This window comes from Canis lupus, chromosome 5 (genome assembly GCF_003254725.2).
Source record: "Canis lupus dingo isolate Sandy chromosome 5, ASM325472v2, whole genome shotgun sequence".
NCBI classification, from domain to species: domain Eukaryota; kingdom Metazoa; phylum Chordata; class Mammalia; order Carnivora; family Canidae; genus Canis; species Canis lupus.
Window position 1 is genome coordinate 42,834,044 of NC_064247.1, and position 19,146 is coordinate 42,853,189.

A 19,146-nucleotide genomic window follows, 5' to 3' on the forward strand; every position below is an offset into this window, starting at 1 on the left:
TCCTCACTGAGCAGGGAGCCTGACACGGGGCTTGATCCTAGGACTCTGAGATCATGACCCAAGCTGTAGGCGGACATTTAACCCAAATGAGCCACCCACGTGCCCTTTTATGCACATTTTTTATTGGGTGGTTTGTTTTCTTATTTTTGTATGTAAGAATTCTGTGTATATTCCGGGTACAAGCCCTTCATCAGAGATGTGTTTTGCAAATATATTCTTTTGAGAATTCAATAACATCATAAATGTTCAATAAGTGGGTGCTTTTATTATTACTATTCTTATTACTACTGCTGCTTTATTATTCTATTTTGTTCTTGTGGATAGAACAAAACTTCATGCCTCTTGGTCCAGAACTCTCAGTGGCACCTGCCAACAGAGGCTCCCCTGGGCCGCCAAACCCAACACTCAGGTCCCCTCCTGAGTGGGAGGAGGAGGAGGCCTGAGGGAGACATGGCCTCCTCCGGCACCCGGGACATCTCTGTGCGATTTGTTGCTTATACTATTGACTTATCAAAACCAACCAGCTGGCCTAGGCTGCTTGCTTGGGCTGCTCCTGGGAAGGGAGGGTGCCCCAGAGGAGACCTCGGACATGAGCTCGGCCTGCCCGCCCTGCGAACCGGGCAAAGCCACATGCCTCCCCATCTCCCAGTCCAGAGCCACGACTCCGGTGTGCCCGGCACGCATGGACACGCTCTCTGCTCTGAGCCTCACTGGGGCACCCAGGATCTGATTTCCATTTGCCAGAAGAGACAACTGAGACTTGGAGAGCCGATAGGGCCACCCAAGATCCCACAGCCCAGACAGGGTGGCACGGAGGCACATTGGCAGGTTCTGCTGCACGGACCTGGGTGCGCTGCCAGGCTGAGCTAACAACTGGAGGCAAACAGTGACTGTTTACTGAACACCTCGTCCGTGCCCGCAGGAGTTATGCTCCTTGTGGGCAGTGGCTGCTATGGTCCCATTTTCCAGATGAGGAAACTGAGGCTTGGGGAGATGCAGTGACTCACTGGATGCAATAGCAGCCATGCAGGCTTTGCATGCGGGCACGGTGTCTCCTGGTCCTGAGTGCTTGTCTGCTGGGCCACACTGGGCCCATGGCCTCAGTCCCTGCCATGGGGCCTGCCCAGCCTGTGTGGCCGGCGGCTCTGTGCTCCTGGGCCCAGTATGTGCGTGTCCTCGCTGAGCGCCACAAGGCTGCTGGGAAGTCCATCGTGCCATCCCCGCCTCACCTGCCACCGGCCCCTCCCCTGTCCCTTCAAGCTCACTGACGCCCCATCTCCACGCCCTCCTGCATGCAGTGCTGCTTCTCCAACTGTCCTCCCCACCCAGGCCTCGCCCTCATTCATTCGGATCTCAGATCTCACTGGTGGGAACAGGCCGGCTCAGACACTCCTCGGAGGCCGCGGTGCGAGGAGGGCCTGTGGCAGGACCCAGCCGTGTTAGGATGCATTGCCCTTCACCCCAGCTGCCCTCTCTGGGAGCTACCTTCCACCTACCCATGGCTCGTCTTTGGGTCAGACTGGATGCCCCCGAGGGAAGGGCCAGGCTGAGATGCATCCCTCAGGGGACCCCATGTATCCAGCTCCAAACCCAGGAGGCCACTGAGCTGGCCCAAATCCTGAGGCCTCCTCCCGCCCCCAGGCCTCAGGAGTGGGCTGCTTTCACATCCAAGCTCTGGTTGAGCTCTGCCTACGTGCTAGGTGCCTTCTAGTCCCCCTCTGACTCTTTAAAGTGACTACCAGTAAAATCTCCAAACAGAGGAGGAAACTGAGGCTCATGGAGCAGCTATGCAATCCCATAACTTGCTTCGTGTCACACACCAGTAAATGGTGGAGCCGGAATTCCATCCCAGAGGCTCTTGGCCATCTGTGGGGTTTCCACCCGCCGGGAGGCCTCTCAGCCTGGAAGTGCCCTTCTCTTGCCCTTAGATGAGGCTGGGGACCCAAAGATGCATTAGGCCTGGGCTTGTGGGCTCCAGTCCAGCATGATGAGGGCAACACAGGGTTTTTAGGAACCCAGAGGACAGAGCAGTAATTCCACCTGGAGCAGCAGGGAAAGCTTCCTGGGGGAGGTGGTGCTGTCACTCAGCCTAGAAAAATGAGAGGGCTGTCAGACTCTTTAACTCAACATGTTCCCCACCAAGCTCACTATCTTCTCTTCTCACACCTACTGCCCAGCCCAGTTTTATCTCTGTGATTGGCACCCTTCTTCTGAACCTATGGGAGGCTTGAAGCCTCATCACTCTGGCCTCCTCCCTCAGCCTCCACCCCCTTCCTGCCAGTTACTGAGGCCTCTGCATCTTTCTAAGATCCTGCCACCATGTGCCTCCGCCCTGCCCGCCTGCACTTGTACCAGCCTCCTCACTGGAGGAAGAAGGTCCCCACGGGGGCCCTAAGAGATGCTGACATACTGGGAAGTGTGGTAGGTGGCTCTTCCAATGGTCACAGTCCACGAGAAATGGCAGAGGGGCTGTGAGTTTTTAAAGAAATGGCTGCATGCTCTCCAATGTTCTTCTCATCGTGAGGCAGAGTCTATGCCTCTTGTCCCTAAAACGGGGTGGGCTCTCTGGCCAATACAGTAAGGCGGAAGTGATACCCGGTGACTTCTAACACCACATGGGACATGGCCACTGAACTTCTACCCAGTTCTCCACCCACCAGGCTGCGAGGAAGCCCTGGCCGCTGGCAGAGGTGCTCCAGTCCACAGACCCCGCCAGGCCCCCAGACCCAATACTGAAGTGAAGGGGCTCCAGGTGACTCCACTGAGGCCCCAGATGTCATGGGTCAGAGCCAGGCCACCGCTGCTGTGTCCTGAGCATGATAAAATGGTTCTTCTACAGCACTGAGTTTAGGGGAGCTTGAAACTCAGCAGGAAATAAGTGGAGGGGTGACTCCCTGTCTCTGACCCTCATGCCTTTCTCAACATGTATCTTCTGGGACTTAGGAGCCGGGGGCTGCAGAGGCAGTGCTGGCTTGGAACTCAGCCTGGGTCAGACGTGAGAGACACTGTTTACCCCCCATCTGTGAAACAGCCGGGCTGGATTAGAGCCAGGGACCTTTGGCTGTGACCCTCTGCCTCCCCCAAACCGCCATACACACCCAGCCCCTGACACTACCAGAGTCTGCAGTTTTGAGTCATTAGATGGTGTCAAGTCCTGTGAGGCTCTCGGATTGGGTATTTCAGGAAGACTTCCCGTAAAAGGCAGGATCTGAGGTGTAAAGAAAGGTAGTGTTAAAAATAATGATGATATTTTGTTTGTTTACAGTGAAATATCAAATAGGGGCACCTGGCTGGCTCAGTCAGTTAAGTGTCCAACTCTTGATTTCGGCTCAGGTGACAATCTCAGGGTGGTGAGATCCAGCCCCACGTGGGGCTCCGTCTGGCCGTGGAGCCTGCTAAGGATTCTCTCTGCCTCTGCCCCTCCTCCCACTCTCCTCTCCCTGCTCTCCTTCACTCTCTGTCTCTAAAAAAATCTTAAAAATCAGAGAAACATCAATTAGATTAATTGGCTTTATTAACATATCAAACCACTACATAATTAATATATATTAAAAAAGGGATCCCTGGGTGGCGCAGCGGTTTGGCGCCCGCCTTTGGCCCAGGGCGTGATCCTGGAGACCTGGGATTGAATTCCACGTCGGGCTCCTGGTGCATGGAGCCTGCTTCTCCCTCTGCCTGTATGTGTCTCTGCCTCTCTCTCTGTCTCTGTGTGACTATCATAAATAAAAACAAAAAAATAAAATAACACATGGTTCTTACAGAGCCGTTCGATGGAAAAGCATAAAGAAGACAAACACATTCCTTGTGATCTCTTTGCCCAGATGCCACCAAGGCTGACCTGCTGGGACTATTTCCTACATTCCCACAGAGCAACTCAGTCCAGGCAGCAGCTTTGAGCAAACTTTCCCGGTGGCTCATGCGAGGCGGAGACCAGCTGGCAGAGGGGAGAGCTCCTACCACAAAAGAGGCCATGTGGCTCGCTGCTCTCCAATCTTGCCCCTGCATAGCCCTTAAGGACTCGGTCATCACAGCAGCGCCCCCTGCCGTGGCCTCAGATCTGAATCATTCACTGAACAACACCGTGGGGTGGAGGCTGGAGGGCACCTCTGAGTGTGCGAGACCCAACATCCTCCCTGCTACTTGTTGGCTCTCTCATCCCTGAGCAGAAGCAATCACTTCCAGAGCCAGGGCAGAGCAAATCCATCCCTAGGAGAAGGGCAAAGGAAGCCACTGGTCTTGGCAGGCCGGGGGCATCGTGGCTGCCCGCCCACTAGATGTCTGATCAATCTCAATCTTTCACTGGGGCTTCCCTCCAGGACAGACTCCTCTTTCCACCCACGAATGTCTGCGACCCTTCAAATGACAATTTCCCCAACATGGATCACCTGAACACCCTTTCTCTCCTTATACCAGGAAGACCTGTGGGTGCTGGGAAGGGTCTGGAAACAGAACATTTCAAAGGATGGGATGGTTGAGCCTTTGACTCTGAGCAGGAGTCGGCGGCGGGTGGCAGCCAAGAGCATTTCACGCAGGGGAGCTTCCCCAGCAGAGCCCTGACTCGAGGCCTGCACAGGGCCCAGCTGGGCCGGAGGAGGCTTCCCCTGAGGCCTCTCTGCGTGGGGAGGTGGGCCATGCTCAACACCACTTGGGAACTGGCTGGGACAGATCTCAGGCCTGGCTTCAGGCTGGATGTCTGTGCTGTCCCGGTCGTCTCCACAGCAGGTCCCTCAGAGTGGCCCTCGGCTTTGAGGTCGCGTCCCAGCCAAGGCCGGGGCGGACAGCCAGACACCACACAGTGGCCTGTCCTGCCCAGGGTCCCCCTGGGTGGGTACATGTGTCCCTTTCTTGCCTGCTCTGCAGCAGATGCTGGCTTGGGGTCTCCAGCATGTTCCCTCCCTCCAGGGCAGAGCTGCCTCCACTGGAGACATGGGACACCAGGACCCAGGCACAGCCCAACAGACAGCGTGCCCCAACTCGTGCAAGGCAGGCAGCGGGAGGACCGGGGGCGCTGGGCGTGGCTGCAGCACTGATCCCGCAGCAGAGGCCCCTGTGGGGTCCTCAAGCACATGGCTCTGCGGAGGGACCTGTGGCTTTTCTGGGGAGTGTGCGGCTGGCAGGCCAGAGCGTCCCGGAATGACGGCAGGTGCTCTAAACCTATTCCATTTCGGCCTTCCACGACCTGGGCCTGCTCCCCTCATATCCTCTCACTCCTGGAGCCAGGCTCTAGATGACTCGCCTTCTTCTTTTCCCCTCAAGCTGACTTCCACTTCGTACTAAAGCAAAGCATGTACACAGTGTTGGAGTCAAACAGCATGACCAGGCTTGTAAGAAGAACAAGGAGAAGCCAGCAGCCGCCTGTCCATGGACAAATAGGATGGAGCATCCGGTGTGTGCCAGGCTCTGTTCTGGGCACTGGGGACTCTGCGATGTCCCTAGCAGAGCAAGTCCCTTCCTGCCCGCAGCTGATATTCTAGTGTGGCTGCTTGCAACCCCTTTAGCTCTTCCTTCCTTATTTCTCCATCACATGCTTAGATGGCCATTTCTGTCTTTCTTTCCCATTTTAGACAATATCTGATAGCTCCTAGGATGGAGGGGGAAGATTTCGTTCTCTTACATGCACATTCCTGTGCTTCTCCTCCCCCAAGCGCCCAACCTCATGTGCTCAAAATGTGTGGCTACATCAGTATTTGGTGTTTACAGTATCGTGATTATGGAAATATTGTTTCCCATCTGAGCTGTGGAGTACTTTATGTATATCCTCTATTTTGTGTGATCTGTTTTGTTAGTTACCAGCTGATTTTTTTCCTTTTTATGTCAAGGGGGGCACTCGGGGATCCTTCTAGGCTGGAGGCTCATGACCTTTGTCTGTAGGAGGTTGGGAGGCATAACTGCTCCTTTTATAAACTCTTACCTCATTGGGTTTCCATCCCCAGCTGCCCCTCCCCTTCCAGGGGAACCTGGGGCCTCCCGGGCTGAGTATTTCTGAGGGACTGTCAGGTCGGTGGTCTGGCCTGAGGTTGGCCCCCTCCTTCTCCAGTCTTGATTTCACCTCCTTCCACTCCCTAAGTTAGTTACTATTTGTCTGTTCATTGGCTAGCTTTGAAGATGTTGTGGATTCGCCTTGTCTCGAATTGTCTCTTTGTCCTTGTGAGCTTGTGCCTCAAAGATTTATTTTATCTTATTTTTTTCTATTGTTATTTTAGAAGGGTTTGGGGAGGGAAGGGAAAAAAATATCCCCATTCAGTTCATGGTTAACTAGAAGTCCCCTTCATCTTTTTCTCTGAGCACCTACTTTGTACCATGGTCTATTTTATGTCAGCTCCTACTCCCAGTTTCACATGGGTATTTTTTTCCACCCAAGTCTGGGCTCAGAAGATACTTCCTCCAGGAAGGCCTCCTTGACTTTCCTAATGGTGCTTCTTTGCCACATCACCATACTTCGCTTTTGTTCACAGCCCTCATTTTTGGAAATTATTTGATGTATTTACTTCATATGTACATATGATGAATTGCCTTCCTTCTCAACCTCCCCCAGAAGTTTGCTCCATGAAGGCAGGGACCTTGTATGTCTTGTTTTTTGCTGTCTCCTCCGTACTTAACGGGTGTCAGGCAAAAGTAGATGCTTAGGAAATATATACCGAATGGATGGGTGGATTTGAGCTTGGGATCTCCAAGAGGGGCAAACCTCAGTATGACCTCAGGAAGAAGCAGGTGATGGTCAGAATTCCCCGGGAATGGAAGACACTTCTAGTGAGGGGATGAGAACCCTGTCATAGGAAGGATGGAAGTCAAGGCTTGGGGATGGCTGAAAGGGCACAGAAGCATTGACGAGAACGGATGCGCTTAATCTCCAATGCCTGGCTGAGACAAGTGGTTAGCTCAAGGTCACTCAGCTACTTCCTGGGGAAGCCAGGACGCCTTTACATCCAAAAACAGCTCTTTGCAGGCAGCCATTGGGGTGTGCTCAGGTCATGGAGTCAGCCCCATCTGAATGCAGTTCTGCTTCTCTTCTCCTTGGTCTAGACAGGCAATTTATTTTTCTCTGTCATTGCACTTGTTGCAAACACCATGCCCTGGTGATAAGGACCACTCTGAGGTCCTGGAGGTGAGATAACAGGTATGAGCCTTCTAGTAAACTGCCTAATACATAGTAGGCTGTTCCAATGATGTGGGTTAAAAGTCTGGTTTCATTCTTCCTGGCAGTGAGAACACAGAAGCTGCTTGAAGCTTCGGGCCTCAGTTTCCTTGTGTGTAAGATGAAAGCCTAACCTTGTTGACCACACTGGGTCACATCATGGCTCAGCTTTGGAGTGAGACAGGTGTCAATCAACACCCATCCCTTTCTCCTGGGCACGCAAGGCCATGTGTGAGGACTTGGTGACAGACAAGTTCTGGACTGGAGGTCCTGGGGGTCCTGGGGGTCCAGAGCCCCTGGGCGCCTGCATGTGTCCCTGGGGCAGCCTCAGGGTTTCTGAGCTTATCCTTGCAGAACATTGGGCTGGACAGCCCCAAGGGCTCCATCCCAAGGGCTCCAAGCAAGGGCTTGGCATTTTTCCAGAGAGCAGTGGCAAGAGCTCAAGGACAACTTGTTTTGCTCAGTAGAAGGATGTTGCAAACCATTTAATGAAAGCACGGGCAGAGAAAGGCAGGGAAAACTCTGTCTCCAACTGACAGTTTCAACAACAGTTGATTCTACTGTGACTAACTGCTTCAGATATCTCTCTGGGCCTCAGTTTCCTTCTCTGTTAAATGGGCATGGTGAAGCTAGTATGCCTCTTCTGAGCTGTTGTAAGCCTTTCTCCCCTCCATGATTATTCACTAAGTGCCTGCTGGATGCTGGGGACACCGCAGTGACCAAAGTAAACTCCCTGCCCTCATGCACCTTGCATCATAATAAGTCTACAAGACGATGTGCTTTGAGGGATTAGCACATAGCAGGTGCTCTAAAAATAGTACTTGCTGCTTTGCTAGCAGAGTCATCTAGCTTGTAGGAATTCACCCTTTGATACTTGAGGGTGGTCACAATTTAAATAGGGCAAGTGAGGGACGCCTGGGTGGCTCAGTGGTTGGGCGTCTGCCTCCGGTTCAGGGTGTGATCCCGGGTCTGGGGATTGAGTCCCACATCGGGCTCCCCATAGGGAGCCTGCTTCTCCCTCTGCCTATGTCTCTGCCTCTCTCTGTGTCTCTCATGAATAAATGAATGAATGAATGAATGAATGAATAAATAAATAAATAAATAAATAAGGCAAGTGAGCCCCTGCCTGCCTTCTCGGTTTTCTCCATACACCACAACTTTGGAGCCTGATCCTAAGTGAGAGGCTCCCACCCGCTGCCATGCTCCTTCCAGGTAACTCCTACTGCCTCCGAGCATCACTTGCAGCTGGCCCCGTGCTGGGCCTGCAGGAACTAGTCCCAGCTCCTGCTCTGGAGGGCCACAGGTTCGAAGGACAGGCTGATGGGGTGCAGGCGCTGGCAGAGCCAGGGTCCTCGATGAGAGGGCTGGGGTGGAGGTGCTACTGGTGTGTGTCAGGAAAAGCCTCCCCATTCGATTTCAGAACTGGGCAGCGAAGCAGGGGAGGGCTTGAGTCAGGTGGAGAAGGCAGGGAGCACATCCCTAGCTGAGGGAGCAGCCTCTGCGAACACAGGTTCAGGGAGGAAAGCTTGCGCTGGGAGTGGCTGGAATGGGAAGATGCCGGGGGAGGTTCCCCACTGAGGGAGCCCGGGCAGGGTTTGGAGCACGGCCAGCCCCGCATTTTGGAAGGCTCTCTCTGGCTGCAGTGTGGAGGGACTGGGGGCAGGAAAGGAAAGGACGGAAAGAGTAGAGAGGGTGGCTTGGCTGACTCTGCCCCGGGGCTCCCTCAAGTGACCCGCTCACATCCAGCCACCATGCCAGAAACGGTCACCAGAGGGCGCTGTGTATCAGCAGGCCGCGGAGGCCCCTGCCAGTGCCGGGTGGTGAGTGGGCACAGCTGTGCGTGTGGATGGAGTCTGTTAATATGCCTGCATCTGTGTGGCCATTCCACATGTAGGTTCACACTTGTGCACCCTGCTGTGTTCACGTGTACATGCGTATTTGGGCTGTGTGGACCTACACAGGTGTGAAAGGAGGCTCGTGGGGTTTTGCTTGTGCAAGAGTGTGTTGCAGATGTAGAAGAGGTACCATAGGTGAGAACAGCCCCCCTCCCCAAGCTCCCACTACTCCAGCCACACTGTTATTCCCCTAGAAGTCATCTACCTTAGGGCCTTTGCACATGCTGTTCCTTCTGCCCGCATGCTTTTCCACCAGACATCCCATGACTCCTCCCTCACTTCCTCAGCTCTCTGCTTACATGTCACCTTCCAGTGAACCTTTTCCTGACTTCTGTCTCTAAAAGTATAGTCCCCACACCCGGACGCACTCCCCATCGCCTTCTATCCTTTGTCCCATAGCACTTATCCTCTGATAGGCTATAATGATGCAACCTAGGCATTTTGCTTGTCTGGTTTGCCCACCAGACCATCACCTCCCTGAGGGCAGGGAGTGGTGTCTGTCTTGTTCAATGTTGTGTTGTGTCCTCAGTGCTAGGCACACTAACTGCTCAATAAATAGTTGCTGAATGAATGAGTGAGTGAGCTTCCCCAGTTGTGAATTCTGGCCATCTTCTCTTTCCAGTCCTCTGTCATCCCGGGTCCCTCCCATCTTGGCTCACACCCACACCCTATTTAGCCACACCCTCTTCCTCCCTGTGTCTGTTTCCCTGGGTGCACAGAGAGGGGTGTTTGGGATGTTCCTTCTCAGAGTCAGGGTAAACAGCAACCTGCTGTGATCCCATCAAATGCTCCTTCCGGTTTCTGAGTGATCATGAGGTTCATCACCCTCCCTGGGCTCTTTCGAGGTAGAGGGAAGCCAGCAGATACTGCTACAACTGGTGAGGAAGAAAAACAGAAGCTGTCATGTGATGCTTCCTCCCCTGGCAGCAATGCAGCTCTGCATCCCGTGCTGGCCCTTATATGGGGCCCATTTAGCACCTCTAACACTTTCCTGGAAGACTCTTTCTTGCTTTTCTGCCTGACAAGCTCCTATTGATTCTTAAAGGTCCAGTATCAAAGTCACTTCCTCTGAGGAGCCTTCCCTGACCTCACCCAGGTGGTGTTTGGCACCTTCCAGAGACTCTTGCTCATGAGTCTATTTATAGCGCCCCACATGGAGTTTTGTGATTCTTGGGCTGTCTGTCAGGCTCCCTGACTAACCATCAACTCTTGCAGCTGAAGGGCCTTGCCTGAATCATGTGGGTGCCCGGGAGGCTGGCACGGGACGAGAGTCACTTCATTGATATCTGTGGCACGCTTTTCATCCTTCCTTTGTTCATTTCTCAAGTACTTATTAGGCACCTACTATGTGCCAGGCCCAGGGCTGTACTGGCATCAGGACTGCAGCAGGGCATGAGTTGGCAAGATTCCTGCCCAGGAAAGGCTGATGGTCTAGAAGGAGAGCTGGATAAAAGACAGAGCAAATGGGAAAGGCATTGGTGGCATGAGTGCTGCGCAGAGAATTTAAACTGATCTGGGGGCATGACAGGAAGGCCTTTTAGAGGAGTGGAGGCCTGCAGGCTGGCAGGGAAGCGCCACAGGAATTCTGGGAGGAAAGGTGCTCCAGGCAGAGGAAACAGTCAGGGCGGAGGGCCCAAGGCAGGATTGGTATTGGCACGTTCAAGGGTCAGCAGTAAGACCCTTGAACACAACAAGGAACAGAGAGGGTGAGGCGGAGCATGGGAAGTGTGGAAGTCTGAGTGGATGGCAGGAGCCTGAACCTAGGAAACCTGTGGGACCAGGCTTGCAGTCCTGGTAGGGAGGCAGCAGCTGCTGGGTGCCCATTTTACAGATGGATAAGCAGCAGGTCCCAAGGTGAAATGACTAGTCCAGGGTCACAGGGCCTATTGAGAATAGAGCGCTCTGGACACCCAGGAGTGGTTAGGCTGAGATGGCTTCCTGGAGGAGGTGGCCTGAAGTGTATTTACAAACATTTCCTGGGCACTTAGGAAGTACCAGGCCCTAAGCCAGGCACTTCCAAGCCTGAGCTTGGAGTTGCACCAATTTCAGAGAGGCTTCATTGTTCCCATGGGATAGGTCAGTAAACTGAGGCATGGAGCTGTTCCATGACTTCTAGTATGTAGCAGAGTTGGCATTTGATCCCATACCTGTCAAGATCATGACTTTTCACCCACTGCCAGGAAAGGATGAGCAAGAGATGCAGGAAGAGAATAATGATAACATAAATAACGTATCCCCCCCCTTCCTTATCTCATCAGGCCCTCTCCATCACTGTGTGGGTGGGGCCTTGCAGGGAATCACCCCTTTTTACTAATGGGCAAGCAGAGGTCAGCTCCCCGCTCCAAGCATTTCTAGCAGGTGGTGGAATCTGCTTCCCTCACGTGAGGTCCCTGGCAGGCAGCACACTCATGCCTGCCCAGAGGCGAGGGGCTGACCCGTTGACCTCTGCCAGGCGCTTCCTGCCCTCGCTAGCCCATAGCTTTGCATCTGAGTCACCTGATCCCCAGGCCAGATTGCTCGGTGGCTCCTAAAATCCCCCTAGACTCCACAGGGGAGAAGGGAGGACTGGCCTGGGTGGCTATTACATGCTATGCAGTCTGTATGTCCAGAAGGAGGCCCGGAGGGCAGAGGAGAAGAGAACCAAAGGCCCACCTTACTCCCCCTGAGACTCCGTCTCCCGTGTAGAGGAGGGACCTTGAAGACCCAACCCCTAGCGCTACATGTACTGGCTTCCCGGTAGGTAGCACAAGTCCCCCACTGTGACCCACCCCTTCCCCGGTGCCTGACCCCCGGCGGGCGCTCAGAGGAGGTTTGCAGAGGCAGGGAAGAGAGGTGCGGACCCCGGGCACTGTGCCTAAGCCCTTGACAACACTGGGTCCCCCAGGACTGCCTGCAAGGGCCGCCCGGTTCCCCCGCGCAGCGCCGGGAGGCCGGGCCCTTCTGGTCTCCTTCCCACAGAGGCAAAGACCGAGCTGGGCTCCAGGGGCTCCCTGGCTTGCCCAAGGTCACGGGCGCTGGAGAGTGGCCAGGTAGGGATCCGGACGCAGGGCTCGCCCCGGGGGCGCACTCTAACCCCCCGTCCCCCAGCCCCGCCACCCTGGGATACCAGGGGATTGTCCCAGGGGACGCCACACACCCAGCCGTGCCCGCGGAGCTCACCGGCCGGGCGCTGCGGGGCGGGGCGGGGCGGGGCGGGGAAGGCGGGGCGGGGCCTGGTGCCTGAGGGCGCGAGCCGGGCTCGGCCAATCCCGGGCAGTGGGCGGGGCTTGCGTCTTGACAGGCGGCGGGAGGGGCCGGCGCTGGCCCCGAGGGGGCCCGGGTTTCCCGGCTGGAGGGCGGGGCTCGACAGGCAGTGGGAGGAGCCGGGTGCGGGGCGGGAGGGGCGAGGCGGGCGCTTGACGGGCACGCCGGGCCGGCCTCTGATAGGCAGGGGACGGGCCCCGGAGACTGGCGGGCCAATCGGCGCGCGGGGGCGGGGCTGTCGTCGGCGCCGTCCGGCCGGGGCCCCCGCGGCGCTGCCCAGTCTGGCTCCGGCACCGCCCGTCGCGGACGCGCTCTCGCCGCCCCCGCCTGCGCACCGCCGCCGCGCCCGGGCCCCCTGCCCGCAGCCATGAGCGCTCTCCACCCGGGGGGAGCCCGCCGCCCTCTAGATTAGTTCCTGCCACCGCTCCTGGACCCGCCTGCACCATGGAGTCCCCCGCCTCCAGTCAGCCCGCTAGCATGCCCCAGACCAAAGGTAGGAATGCCCGGGGGGAGCGCGGCTCCCCGGTCGCGCCCGGACCACGAACCCCAGGCTGTCTGTGGGACCCTGTTGCAACCCCCGTCCGGGACCCGGGCAGCACTGCGGCTCGGAATCCTTCCCCATTCGGGTCTCGATCTCAGCCTGGACCTCACCTGGACCCCCCCCTCCCCCGCCCCGTTCGGGCCTGGGGACTGCACTCAGATCAGACCCGATCTCGTTCCGGTGACCCCGCTCCAGGTCAGAAACCTCACTCTGACCTCCTCATTTAGGCCTTAACTGCACCCAGAACAGGAATTCTCCCCGTCTGGGTCCTTCTGCTGGATCCAGGTGGGAATCACTCGGATCCTGCACCCAGGGCCCCCTTCCACTCCCCTGGTCCCAGGGCTGTATCCACGCTGGGATTTAAATGACTCCCCATCTGAGCCCCAGCAGTGCTGCTTTGCGGGGGGGAATCTCACTGTACACCCCCCGCTCCCCATGTGGGTGCCCTGGCTACACTCCAGCCAAGAACTCACTCCTCTTCCCCAACTCTCTCCATCCACATAGGCCCCATCCCTGGCCAGCTTGCAGCCCTGCAGCCTTGTCCCCCAGGAACCTCTCTTGGCCTTCCACCCCACGCTAACACAAGCCCCCTCTCCATCAGCTTCTCCTTGTCTTGACTTGCAAGCTTCTCTCTGCACTTGGGGAGCTCACCCCCTTTTGCTCCCCTGTATCTCCAGGGTTAATGGATACTGGACTTGTCCCTGCTGCCTCTGAGTTCTGGGTCAGCCGCTAGGCCAGGGTGCTGGCTGTGCAATGGGCTCACTTTAGTCTTCTCCAAGTAGCTGGCCTTCCTGGAAATTTTTGTGAGGTGGCGGCTGCAGCGTCAAAGCGGCAGGATTTGTCATGCGGGGCAGGGGGGGGAGGGGGGTGAAACTTGGAGGGTGAAAGGGGGATTTTGTGTGTGTGTGTGTGTGTGTGTGTGTGTGCGCGTGCATGGGGAAGAGGAAAGGATGTTTTTGGCACGTCAGAGCCTCAGCAGGCTAGGCTGTGTGAGATTTCCAAACCGGACATAGCTGTAATGAATGGGCTGCCCCTTGGGCCTCTAAACCTGCCTCTTCCTCACCCCAACAGCAGGAGTATCTCTGGGCCTCAGTTTCCTTATCTGTAAAATGGAAGTAATCACACATACCTTGTGTGGATTGCTGGGTATGATATGAGGTAGCAAATACTAAAGAGTTTCATGCAAGCATGGGCGAGGAGAAGAGTGCAGCATGATGCCTGGCACACAGTAGGTGCTGAGCCAGGGACAATAATTGCCCACACCTTGTTACCGTTCTCCTCAGCCATGTGGGGTCAAGGCCTTGGCTCTGTTTGCATTGCAGCTGCAGAGTGAGGTGGAGAAAGGTAACTGATGTCACTCAGTGGGCCTCTACTCAGGGCTTGATCCTACCTCTGTTTCTCTAGAGGGGCTCAGGCAGCAGGAGGGCTGAGGGGTCCCAGGGAGGGTGTGGGTCCATCTCTACCCCTGCTGCCTGTGGCTGCGGTGGCTGTTAGCCAGAGCCTGGCCGGCCTGGTGGGCAGGATAATTACGTCTTACGTAAGTGGGAGGCCGGATCCCTGACCATTGCCCAACCACTGTGAGTAACTCAGGAGGCACTCAAGGGGGGAGGTGGCCGGGGAGGGACTTGGCCTGCACGGACCTCGTGGAGCTTGGGAACTGGGAAATCATATGCTTTGCCATTTTGGAGAACTAGGACCCCAGACACTTCTTTTGTCTAGTGTGGGGTCTCTGCCTGGCTTGGTCAGTGCCATGGGACTTCCAGCAGGTCCCTCAACTTCTCTGGGCCACAGTGTTTTCATGGGCAGAAGGACACAGTTGGAAGCAGTGTTTGTCTTCCGATGCTCAGATGCTCGTTCAGCTGCTTCCAGGCAGGGAATACCTCATCACAATAAAAGTTGTAGAGTTGTGAAGGGAGAGGGGTCAAAGGTGTGAAGGGAAAAGGAACTTGGGGGAGGCACTGCTTGATTCCTGTGTGCTGTGTGACTTGAATCCTGGTGTTGCCCTCTCTGAGCCTCTCTGCAGAGATTAACAAGATGAATTTCCAGTTTGTGGGTCCAGGTAATACCTGATAGTGTGTGGGTTAGATGGAGGGACAGGTACTTCTGCAAAGCTCAGGGACCTTATCAGCCTCTTTAGGGTCTGTGGAAAGATATGGTGGGGAGCCATGACACCCCCTCACCAAAAAATCTGAGAGCTGCCACTTATCAAGCTTTTTTCCATGTTCCATGTGCTCTCCCATTTATTCCTCGAAGCCCCATTTACAGATGAGGAAATTGAGGCTTGGAGATGGTCAGTGCCTTGCCTGAGCTCATACAGCTGTGACAGGTGCAGCTATGTCTCTATCCAGGACTGTGTATCTCCAAAGGTCTCCCCCGTGCTCCTTTATGTCCCATTCCTGTCCTTGATGCTCCAGCAGAGCTAATGGGACGTCCCCCATTCCCCCACCCCGCCATCCCAGCTGGTGGGACCCTATGTTATGCCTTTGTCTAGTCTGCATCTCCTCCAGGCCTGGCCTTACCTGGAGTGGGGACTGAGCTAGGGGTGATGCCTCTTGTGTACACAGTCCTTTACAGTTGGCACATTTTATATTCAGTGCAGTCTGACCCACTTGTCAGATGACAGAACTGGGGTCAGACAGGGGGAGTGGCTAGACTGAGTTCCCCAGAGGCAGGATTCTCACCTGTGGCCCCCCCCCCCAATCTTGGGCCCAGGGCCCTCCAGCATTGTGCTCTTCTCCACATTCTCAGGAATTTGAACAAAACAGGGCATGGTTGGCACTTGACCTTAAGGGAGCTTTACCTTTGAGCTTCCTGCCTTGCAGCTGGTCCCTGCTCCATCCTCTGTGCTGCAGCTCTGCTGGTGTTCCCCAGGCTTCTTGCCCCCAGGCCATCTTTGGCTGGGGTCAGAGGCCGAGGGCATGCTTTGGGTCTGCTGCTTCAAGCCACGTTGTCCTTGGGGGTACCATGTGCATCCTGTCACTGCTCCTGCTGCACTGCGAGTGCCGCCCACACAGGCACTGCACAGTTGATCTTCACATGGCTCCTGGATGCCCAGTGGGGACACTGAGGCTTCGGGAGCACTGTCTGTGTCCTGGCCCTGCCTGCCCGAGCCACTGTCCCTCCCCCCGCCCCCCCCCCCCAGCTCCCTGTCCTCTCCTGTCCCTGCTGTCGGAAAGACTGGGGGGTGACACCTTGGGGACTTCCCCCACCCCTGGCGTGACGCACAGGAAACTCTCTATCAGCCAGCCCATGGCTGGAGGCCTGAAAGGAGCAAAGTTCTCAGTTGCCTGTGTGGGGAGAGGGCTGGGGCAGCGGGAGGCTTCCGGTGGGTGAGTCAGCGGGCACTGGGTGCTGACTCACCCGCTGGGCATGCCAGCCCAACTGGCTGCTGCTTAAAGGGGCGATGCCTGCTGGCTGGTGGGTGGGAGGGGGGCTGTGAGCCCCAGCCTTGCCGGTCAGCATCCAGCCCGCATTGGGCATCAGAGGTGGCCCCCTTCCTGGACCTCAGGCTGGGCTGGGATCTTTGGGCAGGCCCTCCTGGCTTGGCTCCCGCCCCGCCCAGGAACTTCCTCTGTTAGGCAAGGGCCCCGCTTCCTCTTGTTCACGGAACAGAAGCAGGTGGCGGCGGCTGTTCACTGTCCTTGGCCCAGGGACTCCTCAGGCTCAGATGAACCGCTGGAGGCTCTGGGCAGCTGGGGAGGAGAGGTGGTACGGGGGTGGCCTGCACTCTCGGTGTGGAGAGGTGACTGTGGCCACATTTCAGTTCAGGCTCTTGGGCTGTGTGATGTTGGCAAAGTTACATTCACTGTGCTCTGTAAATGATTTCAGTGCCCTGGGCATGGCCTACCGTTCCAGTGAGAGGCCTCAGTTTCCTCACCTGCAGATTGGGGACAAGGACTTTTCCTGCCTGTCCTGCTGGCAGCCACAGGGATGGATGCAGACAGCCTCATTCTACTCTTGCTAAGTGTCAGGTAGTGGGCCAGCGAGACTGTCCTCACTCCACAGAGAACCTCAGCAAGACGGGAAGGAGGTGCAGAATCTGGGCTCAGTGTGTAGACAGGCCTGTGTTCTGAGTCTGACTTTCCTCACTGCTTCCTGACTTCCTCTGTGCCTTCTCTGACCGTCAGTCTCCTTTTCTGTAACATGGGAATAAACACTCCCTTGCAGGGTGGTAGCAAAGACTGGAGACAGTGTGTCTAATGAGCCATATGTTTTATTATGTTCTTATTGTTATGGCTGTGGCAGGTATTCGGTGATGAGTGAGTAAACAGGACCCCGATCTCTGGAGCTCCTAAGCCCTATGACACGAAGACTCTGGCTGCGGATTTCTGTAATGCCAGCTGAAATGTACCAGGGTCTTTCCTCAATGGTCCCCTGGCTGGAGCTGGGGCCTCCCATTGCTTCTTGGGCCTTCCTGGGGAAGGCCTGTGGGGAACAGAGAGGACTGGGCACTGACCCCTTTTGCAGCTCTGCCTCCCCTGAGCACAGGGAAGTGTGGGGTGGAGGATCAGGACAATGGGAACCTCTAGGCCGGCCCCTCAGTGGGTAGAACTTCATCAGTGCCAGGCATGGTGCTGGCTGTGGGGATACGGGGTGGGTGAGGAGCACCCTGACTCTCAAAGAGCTCCACTTAAGGAGTTGGAGAAGGTCTCGGTGGTGAGTCCAGATCCAAGGTCAGGTGTGTCTGGATGGGAGCCCAAGGTGATGGGGAGCAGTTGGGACATAGGCTTGGCTGGGTGCGGGGCCTTGGCAGCCATGCAGAGCATTGTCAGGGTCTCAGGGCGGGTGCTGTGTGTCAGTGTTCATCCCAGAGGAAGAGCACTGGGGGCAGCCCAGAGGAGAGAGCCCCCGCCCCCCCCCCCCTCCCACCGCCAGATGGGGCAATGAGGCAGGCCTGCCCTGAGCTCAGCTCCTGATGTTGGGGCTTACAGCCCTCTGGGGACCATCCGTACCTCCCCTTGGCCTCCCGTCTAGGCATTGCCCTTGGAAGGCAGGCTTGCCTGCCTAGCTGCTTCTGGGCATGTGTCCTTCTTAGCACTGACCGTGGAAATCCCAAAAAGCTTCATACGAAGGGCATGAAGAACATTCAGGGCTGGGTGCTGGCAGCCTGGTAGGCCCATCTGCAGCTCAGAGACCCCAGACCTGGGGCTGTATCCAATAGGGAGAGGGTCACCAGGCTCACCCCTGAAGAGGCTTTTATCCCTCTTCCCACCAATGGGTCCCTGTCACCCTCTCCCTGCCCTCAGGGTCCCTTTCGGGGGTGTCATGGCTGAGCTGGCATTCCAGGGGCCATCCTGGCTTCTCTGTCCTTCTCCTTGGCAGCTCTGCACTGACCCTGTTGACACCTCTTGGCAGGTGGGGCCTTCCATTCCTTTTAAACTTTTGAATTGTGAATACATTACAGACATCAAAAAGATGTAATAAGTGTACCTCTGTATTTTAATGAATAAAAATAAAATGAATTCCGTGTACACAATATCCAGCTAAAGAAATTAAACATTACTGTGCCCCAAAGTCCCCCCCAGAATTGTACCTCCCTAATAACTGCCCTGACTTTTGTATTAATCACTTCTTTATTAGTTCACTAATAAAGGGGTACGAGGGGTATGGTTACGCTCACTGTCCTTCAGGATCCCCGGGATGGCGCCCACTGTGGCCCTTGGGGCCTACATCACTATGTGTTGGGGGGAGAGGCTGCCGCCAGCCGGCGAGGTTCATGCCCGTCTCCCCCACTCATGAGCTATGTGGCCTCAGTCTGTGTCATGGGGATGATACTAGAAGCTAAATTGCAGGGTTGTGGTGAGGATTCTGCGCATTAGCGTGTGGAAGTGCTGAGTGTGGGGTCGGCTCGGAGTCAGCGTAGATGAGTGTTTGCAGCTGTTCTTGTTGCTGTGTGTGGATCTTACACTCCTAGCCCAAACTGCACTGCATGGCCTGCGTAGCTGGAGCCTGACAGCTCTGACTTTCCTCCTCCAGCCACGGTGCCGATGCCACTGGCTTCATAGGTGTGTCCTACACTTGCATAAGCCAGTGGGTGTGAGGCGACTGGTGAGGGGCCTTGGATGCCAGTGGGGATGTTTGGATACTACCAGGAAGTATGTAGAGAGCTGAGGAGCATTTCTGCATGCCCACTCAATAGGTGCCCCATCCCTGCTGGTGCTCGGAGGCCTGCCCGTGACCACCGTGGGTGTGCGCCTGGGGGAACGTTCCCTGCCCTCCCCGTCCTCCAGCATGTCTGCATCTTGGCCTGGCCTTCTGCTGGACCCCCGCCTTCCTACTACTGGTGCAGCCTGCCTGCCCTGCCCGCCTGGGGTAGACCCCCAGATGGCGTG

At 56.1% G+C, this 19,146-nt stretch overlaps 1 protein-coding gene and 1 long non-coding RNA gene across 2 annotated transcripts in view; one reads left to right on the forward strand and one right to left on the reverse strand.

Moving 5' to 3' along the window:
- Window positions 1-241: 241 nt before the first annotated feature.
- On the reverse strand, window positions 242-15,974 carry LOC112647217 (uncharacterized). The gene is made up of 3 exons (XR_003128196.3): window positions 15,615-15,974; window positions 3,116-3,208; window positions 242-2,089 (listed from the first exon to the last, which is right to left on the reverse strand). It is a non-coding gene; the product is annotated as an uncharacterized LOC112647217 (long non-coding RNA).
- MAP2K3 (mitogen-activated protein kinase kinase 3) overlaps window positions 12,534-19,146 on the forward strand; it is a 29,690-nt gene continuing 23,077 nt past the window's right edge. Inside the window, exon 1 of the mRNA XM_025428095.3 lies at window positions 12,534-12,766. Coding sequence (XP_025283880.1) covers window positions 12,718-12,766 — 49 coding nt within the window. The 5' untranslated portion in view covers window positions 12,534-12,717. The remainder of the gene's footprint in view (window positions 12,767-19,146) is intronic.